Here is an 18,106-nt window from a genome sequence, read left to right as displayed (position 1 = left end):
CACTAGGCCACCGAGGCATTCGTTTACTACATACGCAAAATAGGTGACGCATTCCGTACAGCTTACTGTGGCGTTCCAGTAGGTAATATTTTGCTCAGTGACGTGAACTCGTTTAACAAACCACAACATGATGTGTAACAAAAATTCGCTAGTATGTAGTTACGGTAACATCGTAACCAGTTGAAGTCCGATAAGCAAAGCTCGAGACTTGTGTCTTTAGTCTTTACTCAGTTACGCGGTGACACCGCATGCGGTGGACGTACTCGCGAAAATGTATTCTCTGTTGAAAGTTGTGTTCAAAGTTGCGTTTGTGATATGTATCGTACACGGCCAACAAGGTAGGTTTACCTTTTAGCAGACGTAGTATCTTTATCCAGTTTAATTTAAACAATGTGCTAAGCATTTCGATGCTCTATTCGATCGCTTCTTACAGCCTGGAGTCGTTTGTATAAACAATAATACAAAAATGTTTTCTTTGCGGTATATTTTCGAAATCCATTTTTTTTTAACTTATTTTCGTACTTGTATCACATATTGATGATATCCGTCTGTTGGCATGGTTTAATTATGGCACGTTTAGTTGATTTACTTACGTACGGTACATAACAGTGTCAGCTTAACTTTCACGTGGTTACTTATTATGATCGTTGATGATGCTCAATCCTCAGTGCCGGTTCACTGTGACTAGCGATAGCTATCCAGACTTTATTATTTATTAAAACATGACGTAGCTACATCAGTGAGCCGATTGTGAATCTTGTTACTATGACATTGCGGTTGTAGCGGTTTTCTTTATTAGCTTTTATAGTAGGAGACTGAGTACGTTTAGCAAATAGTGGCATTGGTGCCGATTCTGTTGTATACAAATCTATAATTGACAGATTAAAAAACAGTGTTATCTATCCCCTTCCACTTATATTGTGAAGAGGATATAATATAATTGACAAGGTCTAAATGTTGTCCATTTAAATCCTGTAAATTTTGTGTAGTTCAGTGATTTCCGTACAAAAAAAAATTGGCATCGAACAGGCAGTGTCGGTCAATGAGAAAGCATTACGATCAATGAACATCGGATTATACCAAACTAGCTGTTGCCCGCGACTTTGTCCGCGTTTGTTTTGAGTTTTTAAAAATCCCGCAGACATTCTTTACTCTCCCGGGGTATAATGTAATCATTTTCGATAGCATTATACTTCCTTTTTATTCAAATATAAACCCGCTGCATGTTTTGCGAAAAATATATTACTAATTCACTGTGAACAAGCCTCAAGTATATTGTCCATCTTTATTCCCAATGCACGTATAAGAGATGCCTGAATACAATTCAAACAATCATTTGTTGTTTGTAATATTGTCGTAATTAGTTAATGCTCTATCTACCTTACATAGTAGCTATAATATTTGCACAAGCATGTATTAACAACCGAAATAAGGCTAAAAAAGTAAGTTTCTCAACTATTTTCTTCTTTTCACTACAAGTTAACCCATGATAGTTCCTGGTGAAAAGTCATGATGCATTTTGAGTCGGTAGAAGATTAACTTGTTAGGAATATGGCAGTTATAAATTCAAAAGGCGGCCGTTCCGGAACGCTAAATGGCTTGGCGGTCTTTATCGGCAGTAGTAACTAGCCACGGCCGAAGTCTTCCTTAACACAAATATATCGGTCAATCTATGCCTAAGGCTGAACTTGAGAACCATTTCTTATCTTGATCCCGTTTAATTGATACAGGTCGCCGTTGTCGAGTATCTAAACACAATACGACAATATAAAGTAGACCTACATTTTAAGGCCTGTGACTGTACTCGAATGGACCGATTCAAATGTAATTTCTGCAACACTTACTTTACTATAATTTTAACACTATTTATTAAAACTGCATGTCAACCACCTGCCAAGACTAAAGAAAAAAAAACATTTTATATTTGTTCTAGTTAAGAGTTTATTTAGTTCATTGTTTCTTTTGGCTATTGTTCTATTCCAGTCAAAATCTCATGGTAAATCAGAAATATTATGCAGAAGAAGTTTAGGACATGGGCAGTAGTAGCCTAAATATAGGTCAAGATAGTAGAATTATAACCGTAATCCTAGAGCAATTCATAGTACCAGGGAAACCTTTGAGTACAAATGCTAATCAACATGTATACCTACGTATGAAAGTTCTTTGAATTTTATGTATCCTCAGGGTACCTAAATCGGGACAACACTAGGGCGATAACCGTAAAGATTAATGCTTATTAATGCTTGAATGACCACAGATTGAATGTTTAAATTTCGATTAACATTTGGTTAGTTAAAGACCTGAAAATCGAGGCAAATTATTGCAATAATACTTGAATAGATTTGTCGCTAAGTTTTTGCATTGACAACAAAAACTGGAAAGCTGCCGTAATTTTATGGCTCAAATTAGATGGCTCGCTCGCTTGACTGTAATCTCACCTGGTGAGAATGCATGTATATAATATATGTATAGGTGCGCTGACTGCTAACCTGGAAGGGTCATGGCTGTTCATTAAACCCTTCTTACTTAATCCTTGTTGATAAATTCCATCTGCTTTTACTCAAACTGTTTTAACCATTGATCTTATATGTTCTAATGGTGTTTTAGCTCTGTGGTTAAGAGTTTCAAATGAAGCAGAATCGAAGTCTAACCATTTTAATGTGATAGAAAGTGTAATATAAATGAGCAGTTTGGCGTATCTATTTGCGTGGCGTAGCGATATTGGCAATACCTAATAGGTAATACTCGGTGTATCTGAATACGACGCCTTTACTTTATTTATCATCATCACTTCAACCGATTGTCGTCCACAGCTGGACATAAGTCTTTTTTAGAGCTCCAAAATCCAAGGTCTTAGGCCGCTTGTTTCTACCGGCCTGTTTGATGTTGTCTGTCCACCTCATTGGGGTCCGATTAATGCTGCATTTATCAGTCACCATTCCAGCACCTTTTTGAGCCAACTTCCATTGATCTATGTGCATTTTCCCATCCCCTTTCCCTTCCCAAGCTAAGTCGGTAACTCTGGTTCTTCTACGGATCTCATTTTACCTATAGACACTCATTAAAACTATTAACAGTTTTACATCTGTAACACTTATATTTCTGTTACATATACGCATTACATGTGTTTTGGGTATTCTTAATATTAAAAATGCGACAGCTTTGCTTACAGATATCATTGTGTAGCCCTTATTAGGGTGTTTTAAGTCCCTTGTTTGATGACAGTTAGCAGGTTAAAACTGTTAGCAGGATGACAATTGAAGGTCTCATTCAAGTCCTTGTCAACTACAAGTGACATTTAAATTTAGATTTTTCGTTTAGAACGCGATTGTATTGATGGTTAACGTGCTCTTTGGTAATCGGTTTTTGACACAGCCAATTTTCTAACTGCGGGCTTGTACTATATTGTACTTGTATTTTCCCGACTGCGGAATCATATAAACATGCTTAACCAAGTAACCAACGAACCAACGAAGTAATTATAAAACTACAATTGTGACTAATGAGTGATGTTCATTTGCGAACATACTTATTATGAAGAAAAAAATGTACCTTTAGCATACGTGTCTCAAGCCTTGTTCAAAATCAGTAGTTATATAAATCTCCGTAGTTATTTAATTGTTTTGAATCACACATAATTAAAGTAACTGACGTCACTATGATTCATATTTTAAAACCTAAAATTCATGTGTTTATTGTTTACACTCTTACATTAGTCTCATCAATGTTTCAATGATGAGCACATGCATTAAACAAGAAAAACAATTTAAATCAAATCTTTGAACCTTTAGTGCGAAAGTGTGTTTGATCGTTTGTCCTATCTTTAAGCCATGCGCGTGCACAAAGAATGCACAAGAATGAAATTTTTCTAATCAAAACCAAATCAATGAGATCTATCTGATACAAGATGTCGAAGATTTGGCGCAGTTTCAGATATTCCGAATGCAGAATCTGTTAAAGGTTATCATTTTATTGCAGTGCCATTAGTTATAACGAGTGTGTGAAATTTCAAGTCTATTATGAGTGGTAGTTATACAAATATCAATCTCACGACAGTATGCTTCCCTTTAAATGTTAAGGCCTTACTTTTACTTAACTGTAAAAATTTCTATGTTAAGAATCAGTCACTTTTTCTTAACAATAATTTTTACAATAATTTATCATGCCGATAATAGGAATTCTAAAGCATACTAAATATAGCAAAAATAGGCAATATTATTAAAATAATCCAGCTACATTAGCTGACTGAGCTAATAAGATTAAAATTGATGTGTAACCACATTCGCAACACCGTATATAAAATGTGCCAATTATAACAGACCTGCCCGGTAAAGCAGCGTCACCTGCATCATATTATATTTGACAGCCGATTGGCACAGTGGGCAGCGACCCCGCTCTCTGAGTCCAAGGCCGTGGGTTCGATTCCCAGAACTGGAAAATGTGTCTGGGTGTTTATCTGTATATTATAATTATTTATGTGCATTATATTTATAAAAATATTCACCAGATATCTTAGTACCCATAACATAAAGGACGCTTAAATCGGGGCTAGATAGCGATGTGTGTCGAATCGTCGTAGTAAATTTATTTATTTAGTATTAATTATACATACTTTCATTCAATTCGGTCCAGCCGTTTACAGTGATCATCGTTCGTTCATTACCGCTTAATAAAATGTTTTTGTTCGCAAAATAAATAAATTTCATTTCATTGCAAACGTACAGACCAGTTATAATATAGGTATATTATTAAAATACTAATTTCTAACAAGTTGATATGTAAACGTTACAATTGGTTGTTCAGATTACTTCGCAGATCTCTGTTTCACTCCGACGCAAGAAGAGGGCCAGTGCATATCGCTTGATCAGTGCGAGGAACTAAAACCGCTCATTTCCAAATCGCGGGAGAACCTTAAAAAATACCACTGCGGATGGGTGGAAACAGTTCCTAAGGTAGGATCTGCGGGATCAGTTCCTAAGGTAATAGTTATTGCTTTATACTTGGTGGTGGTATTTTTAATTTTGATTTAATAAAAGATAAAAAATACAGGGTGTAATCGATATCAATGCAGCAGGGCTAGCACAGACAGGTGATATAAATGATATCCCCCTATTATGTCCCCCTGACAAGGGATATGATGAACGTGTCCATCTGCTAAATAAAGCACGGGAACATGGAAAAGAAGAAGTTTACCCCCGTTTATTATGACAAATATGATATTTGGATATTATTTCCATTTGAGCGCCAGAGCTCTGTGTTAATGTTAATAAAGCTGATAGAGAAGATAATTTTTTATCCTTTCTTATCCGGGGAGATAATTGTCTCCTGCCCATGCTAGCCCTGAAAGTAAATAGGTAGGTTTTCATGACGATGTAATGTTTATTTAAGTTGATAAGTTTCGTTAGGTTATGAACCTTAGAACTTTTTAACTTTAAATTAAGAATTCAAATCAATTCACAATAATTTAAAAAAATGTTAAATTATCAAATTATCAAAATGAAGCGAAGGATTCTAACAAGGAAACTAGGCAGTAAAATATTTGTAAAAAAAACAAAGCACATTTAAAATTTAATTATGCGGAGTTCGGTGATTGGGTTTATCCACCCGGTGCCTTTGAGAGCACTTTAAGCCGTCTGTCCCGGTTATCATCACTATTTCGTGATAATAACCGTTGAAGTCCACTAACCTGCGCTGGAACAGCGTGGTGGGTATATACTCTTTAAACCCTCACCAATGACAGAGTAGGCCTGCACCTAACAGTGACAGTTGGACGTGATTGTCTACCTTATCATCATCGCGCTTCTGTGCTATTAGATAATATTATTTTTCAATTTGCATTGATTATGACTTTATTTTGTTGCTGTTAAATTATACAAATCAAAATTCCGATTACACCTCGTATAATATCAGAAATCAAATAGGATTTCAATTTAATGAACTTTGTCTCTGTTATTTTAAATATTGCCAAGTTTGCAACTAACTATGACACTCGAGGAATTTTATTACATTTAAATCTGTTTTAGATTAGTTTCGAATTCAATATTGAATATGTCGCATTGCTATATTGTGCGTCATCCTAATACAATTATGTACGACTCTGCATTCATCAACATGAACTTTAAAAGTTTAAAAAATAAACGTGGTGTAACGTCGGATCGGTTAACAAATAGCAAACGAGCAAGCGGTCAGAGCGTTATGAAGCACTAAAGAAACTATTACGACGTTATTTCACGTTATTTTAATTACAAAAAACTGTGCCAGCTAATGAGCTCATTTGTTTTCTGTTTATCCGGGAATTGGAGATAAAGGAAGCGAGCGTCCAACTTGCTACAAGTAAACCAAGCTACCTATTACTGCAAGCACTGGTCCGATTTTGATGGAACATTCTAGGGTTCCAGACCCGAATGATGCCAATCCTATTACAAAACTTCCACCGTCCGTCGTTCCGCCTGTCTGTGTGTGTCGATCTCATATCAATCCTACGAGGTAGAATTTTTTTCAAGGAATGTGCTATTCTATAAAATCCGATATAACAACAATAAATTTTAATTTTTTTATTACATAGAATGTGTTTTTTTGTTGTTTTGTTGCTCGATACTAAAAGCGGTACATAATATAATTATTCCATACAACGGTGAAATACCTTAGTAAATCATTCGTTTGCTCCAACGAAACCAATTCGCACTTAGCGGATTTTCATTTACTTAGGTTGGAAGGGGACTTCCAAAATTGGTACAAGATTTCTTGTCCAAGGTTCCTTTATACAGCGACTAGCGGGAAACAAAAGTATGTTTAATTGCCAGTATTGCAATATGAGGAACGCTCAAAGAATGGGTAAATCCAGCGAACGGTTCATGATTCTTGATATATAAGTAATGTCAAGGTCTATTACCTAACACTATCATTTATCACTTACTAGCTGTCCCGGCGAACTTCGTACCGCGGATCATTTTTTTTTTTTAAATGTTATATTTTAATACTTATTATCCTATTCCGGTCTAAGAGGAATCCAAAATATCAAATATCATAAAAATTGGTCCAGCCGTTTTTGAGTTATAAATGGTGTAACTAACACAACTTATATATATTATATATATATATATAGATTTATAGAATTTGATGACTTGGTAGAAGTCGTTCTTACAAGTGGTTTTTAGGAGTAGTAGAGCTTTTTGTGACTGAACTCGTCCGGGGAAGTAGTAAAACCATGCTGATTTTTGCCGCTAAGCAGCATTTTTTTTATTCCACTAGAAGTTGACTGTAATCTCACCTGATAGAAAGTGATGATGCAGTCTAAGATGGCATCGGGCTAACCTGTTAGGGAGTGTGGTGGTCATACCCCTAATCGGTTCCTACACGACAACGCACTGGAACACTAAATCGCTTAGCGGTACGTCTTTATCGGTAGGGTGGTAACTGGTCATGGCCAAAGCCTCCCACCAGACCAGACCAGAGAAAATTCTGAAATCATAAATCCCCAAATTGCCCCTGCCGGGAATCGAACCCGGGACCTCCTATTTAAATTCACAGCGCTCACCGTTGCGCCAGGGAGGTCGTCAAAAAATTCGTCATTGTCGCAATGTAGTGTTCCGGTCTGCAGGGCGTAGCTGCCGATGTAATAACATGTACCTACATGAGACTTAACACTTACGCCTTACTTTAATGGCGACAGGGCGACACTTTGCAGGATTCTTTCATGAGTTGGGAAGGGTTGCTCTGTTTATAGGCATTGGTTTTCTACTAACCATAAGGAGGTTATAATAATAATAAAAAAAAAAACTATATAGAAATTCTAATACAAGGGTGCTGTCACCAATTTATGAACGGTAATCAAAAGCATTAGAAATAATAAACCGAAAAGTTGTGAGGGGCTTGCGGGTGATCAAACTCTGTCCTCGTGAAAGGGGACAATACAAACTTAATTACTAGGCTATCACCGCTTCGACAACCTGTCTGTCCTGACCTGATATTACCATCTTGACGGCTAACTGGCGCTGTGACCCTGCTTTCTTAGTCCACAGCTGTGGGTCCGATTCCCAGAAATGGAAAATCTTTGTGCGGATGAACATGAATCTGTGTCTGGGTGTTTATCTGTATGTTTTAAGTATTTATTCATAAAAATACTCATGTGTCATTTTCTTACCCATAACACAAGCTACGCTTACTTTGGGGCTAGATAGCGATTTGTGTGTATTATTACCTTTCGGTTCAAAGTTGTTTAAGAGAGTCAGTCTACCTGAGCATACGCATGATTTCGTTCCTGACCCTATCGAACATGTTCCTCATTGCATCAGACTCATTCTCCGCTTTAGTCGCTGCGTTAAATAATCAACTAGGATACTAATAATCATGTGAAAACTCCTTGCACCTGCAGGTTTGCTGTCCTTCAACTATTACAAGTTCAACAAAGACAACCACAACAACGACGACTGTTTCCCCAAAACCATCAGGCGACTGTGTCACACCAGAGGGCAAATTTGGTTCATGTGTGCCAGTGCAAACGTGCACATACATAAAAAAGATGTTGGCAACGAAAACCGCACTTAGCTTGGAATATTTCCAACGGTCCAGGTAAATTAATTCATATTCTTATTATATAATGTATCTTTTGCACGCCTCATAAGCGAAGCGTTGAGGTGGGAATGACGCCCAATAAACTTATCTAAAATCTTGGTCAGTAATAGGATGGGGTATACATTTTAAAACCTGCGCCATTAAATAATTTAAATTATAGATTTATAAATCTCCTTCATACAATATATTTAGAAACTCGATGTTGTTGTTAGAAACTATATTGTGACGGCCGATTGGCGCAGTGGGCAGCGACCCTGCTTTCTGAGTCCAAGGCCGTGGGTTCGATTCCCACAACTGGACAATATTTGTGTGATGAACATGAATGTTGTCAGTGTCTGGGTGTTTATCTATATATTATAATTATTTATGTATATTATTCATAAAAATTATTCATCAGTTATCTTAGTACCCATAACACAAGAAAATTACATCATAAGTAACAAAAGAAAATTACATTCCAAACTAATTCTTTCTATTACTCTACCTTACGCTAAGTGGGATCGGCACAAATGTTTTCTTCTTCTACTCATTTCTATTGGTGTTTCACTATCCGCTACGTTAACACGGATATCGTTTTTCACACAATCCAACCATCTCTTTTATTTTCCTCTACAAATATTGAAAACTCTACTGGAAACCAGTTCTTCTTCTCTCCAAATTACATCACCTTATCATGTCAACCTATTACTCCTCATGCTTTCCTTTTATATTTATTCGCTATCTAATTCACTCTTGACCTACAATACATCCATCTCCTCATCATCCATCAGTCCCTTGAAATCCGACGACTTGAAATCACATTTACGCGTGCATGCATGTGCGTATGAGCATGGTTTAATTCCGTGCCTTGAAAAGGACCATAAATTAAAGTAAAGATGATGACGAATGCATTTTCAATTAAAAACAAACCGGTGTGGCAAAATAACCGTTACCTTGTCCTCGACTTTAAGATCCTAACTGGTTTGTGAAACTACTTAGCGGGGAAGAACACTTGTATACATACAACGTGTAGCAAATAATCACAAAAAGTATACTCAGAGTAAATAAACACTCTCCAATATTATTCAAAGTAAAATCATATGGAATGTAACGGTGTTTTTCGTCTTGAAACTTAAAATGTGGTCAAGTGCATTTCAAAGCATGCAGAATTCTGCAGGGTTTCTTTTAGTCATGCCAAGAAATTTAAGACCGTAAATGAAAACACAAAGTTGGTTTGGGGCTTATCTTTGCTATGTCACTATAGTGATTGATTGGGTTGACCGCAAAGGAAATTATCATTATCGGTATATCAAATCGAGATTATATTTTGTAGTAAACGTGCCAATTAAAACTTCAAGCCACTAACTTTAATATAGAACTACTATAAACAACGATACTTTTGGGGTTATCTTTTCGCCCTCACTATAGTAATTATTCCAAGAAGACCCGGAGTCTTAGCATGATTGTACGTGATAATGTTGTTTATAATTTCCTTGCTGTGAACTTAGATTAACATTTTCTCGCCGCTGCGAGAAGCACAAAAATCCATTAACCATTAATCGAAAGCTGATAATAGTTAACATGCTGTTTTACAATTAATACATTAGTTAAGGCTTTTAACTCAAGTAAAACGACAATAGCTTCTTAATAAAATGACTGTCACACACATATACCTAGATGATTAGAAATGATTTTACTGCAGAGTCCTAAATAGGCGCTAACTGAATAACTTAAGTTGAAGACCAGGGCACAATTTATAAGTGTGTGACGTTTCGGTGAAGGTCATTTGCTATTACCTACTTAGGAGAATAATAAGAAAGGAAAACCAGTCTAACCTACCTATGCAAAATTGTTGGGTGGGAATAATACGCAAGATGCACGCAAGATGCTTTGTTACAAAAGGTGTTTGCATTGAACTATAATTTTGTATGATTTCTTCTTGTCATCTGTTAACCTTTGTAATGAATATCCTCATTGGTGAGACTTCCATAATTATAAACGTCAATTGCGTCAATGCGTCGTTATACGATGATTCCTAGCGGATTACTTAAACAATACAATATAAAGTTTACATGCAAGTAGAAACATCATTTAACTGCTCGGAGTTATAATAAATGTACACATTAGTAAGCATTTACTAATTCCTTGCCTCATATGATTATCTAAATATTTTAAAGAGAAACCCACTGACTCACTCACTCACTCACTGACTAATCACGAAATTTCAGGAACTATAAAGCCTACAAACTTGAAATTGGAGAGGTAAGTTCCTTCTTGGATCTAGGTGTCAGTTAAGGATCGGTTTTGAGAAATTACCGCTGTTAGGGGGTGAAATAGGGGTTGTAATTTTTCAGGTTTCTTTTAAAGCATAGGAGCATACGGATTCTTTGAAACTTCGTTTAAAGTGTCGCCATGTATTTATATAAATATAAACACCAAGGTGTGTCTTTCTGTCTGCCTTTAGCCATCTACCGTATAAACTATTGAACTGATCTTTAATTTAATCTGCCGGTGGCTTTCTTTCTGGAAAAGCGCACAGGCACCATTGGAACTCACGGGAAATCAGGAATTCTTCACTGACGAAGGCTCCGACATTCGCTTAAAATCATCGTTTTTAGCAGTATTTTCTAAAACTTCACTGTTATAAATAAGATAATATATAATGGTGAAAACCTGAGAGTGTAGTACTGTCTGATTGTGAACTGATAAATCATGGGACTGATTTTGAGGTTCTGGTACAGATAGGCGTAGGAAGACCCGGGATTTTTTAAAGTTTTTTGTGACCTCACCCTCAATGACCCTATTTTTTATTTTCTTAGTTTCTATGTATAAAATCCATGAACCAGTTTAGGATGTGTGTATACTTCTTAAGAAGGAATGGATATACTTGGGTCAGCGGGATCTTTGGGATATTGGTGTTAAATCTATTGGTTATGCTTCGCTAACATATGCCTAAAAGAATTAATATTAATCATTTATAATTTGCAATTCAGATGCATAGGCGGCGATTTAGGGTCGATGAATGTATGCTGTGACTCGAAAATTCGTCCCAGCTCCGAAGTTGTATCGAGAGACGGCACATGTCCTGATTCAGCGATCCCACCAAATCCCGAAAGCCAATGTTGTGGAAAAGAAAGCTTTACTGGGAATAAAGTTTTTGGTAAGTAAATACTAATACGTTTGCAACGAAATCGTGTTGATTCGCGAACCGCACAATTTTAGGGATTCGTTTTACGCCTCAGGTTCCTAGACACAGTTAGGCACTTTGTAGGACATGTTCCTTGCAAGCCGTCCAAGGAGATTGATTCTTTCTAAAGATTTCCAATTACACGCAAATTAGCTTGCTCGGTCAATCATCATTAAAAAAGAGAAGAAGAACAAGTTTGTTCTTTCCGATAAACGGCGAGATGTCTTCGATTCTTATCTAAGTTTACTTTTTCTGATTGGTAGATGAGTAATTGTGCCTTCTCGATTTCAGGTGGTAACGAGACAGCTATAGACCAGTACCCGTGGCTTGCTTTACTGCAGTACACAAGGCCGCAGCTTTGCGGGGGCTCGTTGATCAGTAACAAATATGTGTTGACTGCCGCTCACTGTATCATCAACAAATCAAATAAACCTAGAGGAGTGTGAGTTATAATTTTAAATGACGTCTTCTTGAAGCACAAGAATTCTGCTTAAAACATGAAAAAAGACTTGTTGTTTCGGTTTTAGCATCATCAATATCGGCATTTACATTAATTATAATTTATAAATATTAAATGACCACGACTACAATCATTGAATTTAAAAATCCATGCTCGTTTTTCTATTGGATTACGTTGAATCATGTCATATCACGCCAATAAACTCAAAGATCTAGCTTCGTTTGGTCAATTATTATATGACTTACTTCATTTCCTATGTGCAAGTGGGGAAAAAACTTATGACTTTTAAAATAATACCACAATTAATTACCCGCACATTCTTCTAATAGTTCCTTTTAAAACAGCCGTCTGCTATTTCCCCATATACTGACGATAGCAAATTAATGTACGTACGCACATTATGTTATACATACGTAATAACGATAATAAACAATTAATCTACCTGAAACATATTACAAAACAATAATACTAAATTTAATAGATTTTCTATATTTTATTAAGTTTAACCATTGCTGAATTAATCATTACTGATGCTTTTTACTTATCATACTTTTTCGGTACTTAAATTTATTTGGTAGTTTTTTTTTTTATTGTTTGTTTGTATGTTTGAACGCGCTAATCTCACGAACTAGCTCTCCGACATGTAATAAAGTTTTTTGAGTTAGCTAGTTCAGTTATAAGCTGTATAACTTTTCTACGACCCGTGATTAGAGTTACGTCAATATCAAGAGTTACGTCCTCCTCAAAAGTTATTAACGTTCTTTAATGTCAATAAATAATTATAGTTTTACGAATTTGTGTGGGTACTCTTGCACACCAGGGTCTAGTGTGAGATTTTCTATCTTCTTTGACTTATTCGGTCGCGTGTAAGTTAACTACTATTTAAAAGGAATAGAAAGGGCGACATCTATGTACAACATTGGGAAATAGTAATGTCACTATTTAGCTCTTTCGATACCATATAAATCGTAGTTAATCTTAACGCGATCGAATAGATAAACGTACGTAGAGAATCTCGCACTTGGCAATCAGGATAGTATAAAATAACTACGTAACAGGGTAGCTGTGCTGCTGGGTGAATACAACACCACAAACGAAGGGAGCGATTGTATGCCAGTTGAGGGTGGTGGCGAGGACTGTACACCGGGTGCCGTTCGAGTTCCTGTAGAGTCAGCTGTAGCCCACCCACAGTACAACACCCAGAAGATAGTGCAATTTGTCAACGACATCGCCTTGCTAAGACTTTCCGTAATGGTCACTTTCAATGGTAAGTGCTTATGCAAGTTCTCGTTCCTGAGCAATGTTTTTATCCAGGGTACATACATGGAGCGTGGATGGTCAAAAATAGTTAATAGCACACTAAAACGGTTAAAAAAGGCAGTGCTTTTACTCCTCTATCACGCTACAGTTTTAAGGGTGTAGTTGCAACAATCGACTTCGTCCGCGTGTTTTTATATAAAGTATCCTTTGGCCGAAATATGTACCCATCCAATTTAGGCCAAGTAGTTTAATGCGTCAAGAAAAAAAGTGATTCTATAAGTTTACGATTTATTGCGAAGAACGGAATCTTAATAAAAAACAGTGGACTTGTTCCCATAGCTCTAAGTAGTATCAAGAGGACAAGTGATTATATATAAATTATTATTTTTTATATATAAATTATTATTATGGTCAATATATATACTTAAATCACGCGAATCCCTCCGTGAGAAGTTTAAAGAAATAGGCATACTTACTGTAGCTTCACAATATATTTATAACAATATAGTATTTGTAAGACAACATATTAGTCTTTATAAACAAAAAGTGGACATAAACAGTCGACTTACAAGAAATGGTCATAAATTAGTGTCATCTGCATATCTTCTGCGTAAGGTACAGGGATCATTTGTGGGATTGAGTATACGCTTTTATATTATGATTCCTAAGGTGATTTTGGACCTGCCAATGCACAAGTTTAAAGAATTTGTTAAAACACATTTATTACAGCGAGGTTACTATACAATTGATGAATTTTTTAATGACAAGGTTGCTTGGAAGCATCCGGCTCCGCTTTCAGCTCTCACAAGATAGAAAAATGAATGTTAAAATGCAAAATGTAAATTGTTGATGTTGGAAAAGAGCAACTGCTGAGTTTCTTGCCGGCTTCTTCTCGGTAGAATCTGCCTTCCGAACCGGTGGTAGAATCACTACAAACAGACAGACTTGACGTTTCAAAAGTGCTTATATTAGGCCTACTTGAAATAAATGAATTTTGAATTTTGAATTTTGAATTTTGAATTTTATTTAAAAATAATATTGCTTACGATAGTGAGTCCTCCGACAACAGCCGGTTCATAAGCAGGTGGAAAAAATATTTTTAAGGGAATTTGAGTGAATGAGGTCCTTTAATCCTCCATTTATTTTCTAGATTTCATCAGGCCAATTTGTTTGCCTTCGTCAGACATAACTAGCGCACCGCCGATAAACATGAAGCTCTTCGTAGCCGGATGGGGGGCTGTGAGTGAAATACGTCCGTTCAGCGAGATTAAGCTGTACACCAGTTTGCCTTACGTCAGTCATAAGGTAAGCTTTACATATTAATAGTAGATTGTTCAAAGTGTGGGTAATGTCTTACGCTACGAGAGATTTTATAGTAAGTAACTCCTGGGTGTAGCGGGCGAGTTCATATGGAATTCTGAGTGTAGCCAAGTATAGCATTAGCCCTGCGTTCAATACACTACTCTTCACATCGAGCAATTAATTTTCATGCACATTTATTATTTTATTGTCGACCATCGAAATCCCCTTTAATTTATCGAATCTACAGTAAGGCTAAGCAATATTCAATATTCTGTAGTGATACAATATTTACATAGCATGCGTAATTGATTGAATAGCCACCGCCGCCGCTTACACTCGACACAGGATGCTTCTTATACACCAAACTATGTTTCATGGTTCATTAATTTTTATTTTTTTATTTTTTATTAATTAATAGAAGACATAATTGGGCTATTTTGTTGTAAGGCAACAAAACAGCCACGGTGTATAGGGTTTTTAGGATGATTTTTGGAGGAAAATGTGCGTTCTTCGCACCCTAGGCTGGACTTAAACTCTCATTGATCTTACCTTTGCAAGAAAAGGCATATGGCTAACATTCTTATGAATACAATGAATGAGTAAATAATACAATTTGTGTTTACTTTTTCAGCGATGTCAATCGGATTTCAATACGCTACAAGGCTCACTCATATGGGAAAAGCAGATTTGCGCCGGTGGCGAATTAGACAAGGACACTTGCAAGGGTGATTCCGGCGGCCCTTTGATGTACGAAAACGAAAACGTTCACGAAGTCATAGGTGTTGTTAGTTTCGGATTGTTGCAATGCGGTATCAAGAAGCCAAGTGTTTATACAAAGGTCTACGAATACTTATCGTGGATCAATGATAATATTAAGCCGTAACGTTAGTTTAGACCTAAGTTGACAGATGTCTTGGGTATAGTATTTATTAACCACTTAACATAATATACTTAATAGAGAACTTTTAGTGGCAATAACTGTGATAAGAGGTTAAGCATGTATGCATTTTTTTTAATTTATCTGATTTTAGTAACACTTAATAAATGTTTGATGATCGAGCGGACGAATTAACAATTAAAGTACGTATAATTAATTATGGACTAATACGATTTATACTTCAATAATTGAAATACATTCCATTCGCCACAGTACAGCGAGCCGCCGCGTACAGTGGAATCCTTGATATGACAAACGTGTTGACATTCAGTGAACACGTACGAAGCGCTTTTTAATCACGTTTCTTATAAGTACCGCTAAGATTTGGATCATTTTCCCGGGATCGGTGTTTCCTACTAGGCATTTTCTAGGCAAGCACGCTCCAACTAAGATAGCATCATTGTTCGGCATTATAGTCGCTAAGCGCAAGCCTTTCTAATATAAAAGAAAAAAATAACATTGTTGTACATTGTTGTAACTGTTGACTAAAGGTTATGCCAAAATTGTCGGCAGATTATTCTACTATATTAATTATTTTCATCGTTAACTTACGTAGTATATATTTTTTTATCCCTGCATTATTAATCATCAACCCAATACCGGCCCACTAAAGAACACGGGCAAAATCTTCTTTCACAATGAGATGGTTTCAGGATTTAGTCTACCACGCTGGTGGCCAAGTGCGGATTGAAAGACTTCATACGCCGCGCCGTTTAAAACATTATGCAGAACTCTGAGGCATACAGGTTTCCCCACGATGTTTTTTCCTTCACAGTTTAAGCAAGTGACATTTAAATTGCTTAAATTAAATTAAAAACGCACATAGCTCCGAAGGTGGTGCATGCGGGGATCGGACTCCGTCTCGACGAAAGGAAAGCCGAAGCCTTACCCACTCTCCACGCTTTATATTCATATATCATTAGCATTATCTACATATAAAACAAATCGAGTAAGTTCTTGGCAAGTAGTAGTCGGGCAGGTCACCAGTGGCGTGCACTGGGTTTTTGACTAGGGTATGCATAAAGCAGCAGTTTGGCATAAAATGGTAAAATTCCCCTCCAATACGAGTTATATTAAAAAAATATGGGTATGCAGTGCTTTTGCGCATGTATGAAGTGCACGCCACTGCAGGTCACCTGCCAGAGTTACTGCAACGGCTCATTAAAATCTGTTGCATCAGAGGAGCTATCAGGCAACAAACTGCGCCAGATTTTAAAGATTGCGTTTTTAGCCATTGCATAACCTCAAATTAAAGGTTTGAAGGAGATAGAAGCTGAACTTGCTGGTTTCACACCATCCATTCCCAATATCCGAATAATTTTAACGAATTTCGCTAAAATTATTCGGATATTGGGGATGGATGGTGTGAAACCAATATTTGCTAATATAATTCGTATATTGGAGATGAACAGACGACTACATCGAAGGCTCCTAGAAGTAATATCTTTAGGCACGTCCTCTTCTTTTAAATTCGTTTAAAGTTTTAGTAACATATAATTATAAGTAGGAAAAAGATCATTTAAATGCGCTTAATCAAAACAATATATAAGGTCGCAAGATAAAACTCGTGTTTTAATGAAATCCGTTTTAAAAAGTTGATTAATTGCATTAGGTACCTATTATCCAAGTATCTTAAAAAAAAATAGCCCACGACTAATAAACTAGTCTTCAAAGAAGAAATCTCTTTAAGGCTTTCAAAGACAAATTTATAACGATCTCAATTCGTATACCTACCTACCTATGTTTTAGTTCTAAATTTCTATAATAATTAATTTATTATTGGCATATCTGTGCAATGTAAGAAAAATAACGTACAATAAGTAATAAATATAAGATTTTTATTGAAAACATATTTAGTTTTATTTAGTTCCTTCTCTAAAGACTGCCGCTTATCGTGATTTTTGTCGCCGTACCTTTTTACCGCTATCACATGTCACTGGATGACAAAACGCACTCATTCTTTAGATGGATTTCAACGATTTCTTGATTTGTGGTCGCGCGACGCGGAAAATATCTTCATAGCATTCCACTTGGCGACAATAAGTCACGGCGACAGGTAACTACAAATTCCTACGGGAAATGGAACAGATTTTATTTTATTTTATTTATTAGGTTTACTTACTTACACTTACACAATCGTTTTTTTAAGTTTTAACTATTCTAATTAAGTGTAATGTTTTCTTAAAAGTGAACACAGCATATGAAAATATATAATAACACAATGTTACAGTTATATATATAATAACACCATATAATGAAAAGAAAAATAAAGAACAGATGAAGGTACTCTACAAGAAGCAGACTGGCATTTAACCGGTTTAAAAAAATAGAACACTAACTAAATATCTCGTAAGTGTAAGGTTATCAACTATAGTAGAGGAAATGTTACGAATATATTAATCTATCA

At 36.1% G+C, this 18,106-nt stretch overlaps 2 protein-coding genes across 4 annotated transcripts in view; one reads left to right on the top strand and one right to left on the bottom strand.

Moving 5' to 3' along the window:
- LOC120634863 (nuclear factor of activated T-cells 5) overlaps positions 1-18,106 on the bottom strand; it is a 156,337-nt gene that overhangs the window by 61,933 nt on the left and 76,298 nt on the right. The window lies entirely within an intron of this gene.
- Positions 182-16,957, top strand: LOC120635667 (phenoloxidase-activating enzyme-like). Of its 3 annotated transcripts, XR_005659375.1 has the most exons (9): positions 182-338; positions 4,804-4,979; positions 8,375-8,571; positions 11,547-11,713; positions 12,032-12,182; positions 13,259-13,467; positions 14,611-14,765; positions 15,394-16,678; positions 16,831-16,957. XR_005659375.1 is itself a non-coding variant. In XM_039908289.1 (8 exons), the coding sequence occupies exons 1-8, from the start codon at positions 272-274 to the stop codon at positions 15,643-15,645; spliced, it is 1,347 nt and encodes a 448-aa protein (XP_039764223.1). In that variant the 5' UTR covers positions 182-271; the 3' UTR covers positions 15,646-16,957. The 3 variants fall into 3 exon arrangements, 2 of the variants coding, with proteins under 2 accessions (XP_039764223.1, XP_039763067.1); XM_039908289.1 differs by having other exon boundaries at positions 4,804-4,952; positions 15,394-16,957; XM_039907133.1 differs by having other exon boundaries at positions 15,394-16,957.

The sequence above is a fragment of the Pararge aegeria genome, chromosome 1 (assembly GCF_905163445.1).
Source record: "Pararge aegeria chromosome 1, ilParAegt1.1, whole genome shotgun sequence".
NCBI classification, from domain to species: Eukaryota; Metazoa; Arthropoda; class Insecta; order Lepidoptera; family Nymphalidae; genus Pararge; species Pararge aegeria.
The sequence above is the reverse complement of the archived record's forward strand: the minus strand, read 5'-3'. Positions and strand labels throughout refer to the sequence as shown.

Coding starts and splice junctions, on each gene's coding strand:
- LOC120635667 (XM_039907133.1), top strand. CDS start 272: ATGTATTCTCTGTTGAAAGTTGTGTTCAAAGTTGCGTTTGTGATATGT. Junction 4,980..8,374: donor CTGCGGGATCAGTTCCTAAG/GTAATAGTTATT, acceptor TTGCACCTGCAG/GTTTGCTGTCCTTCAACTAT. Junction 13,468..14,610: donor CGTAATGGTCACTTTCAATG/GTAAGTGCTTAT, acceptor TTTATTTTCTAG/ATTTCATCAGGCCAATTTGT.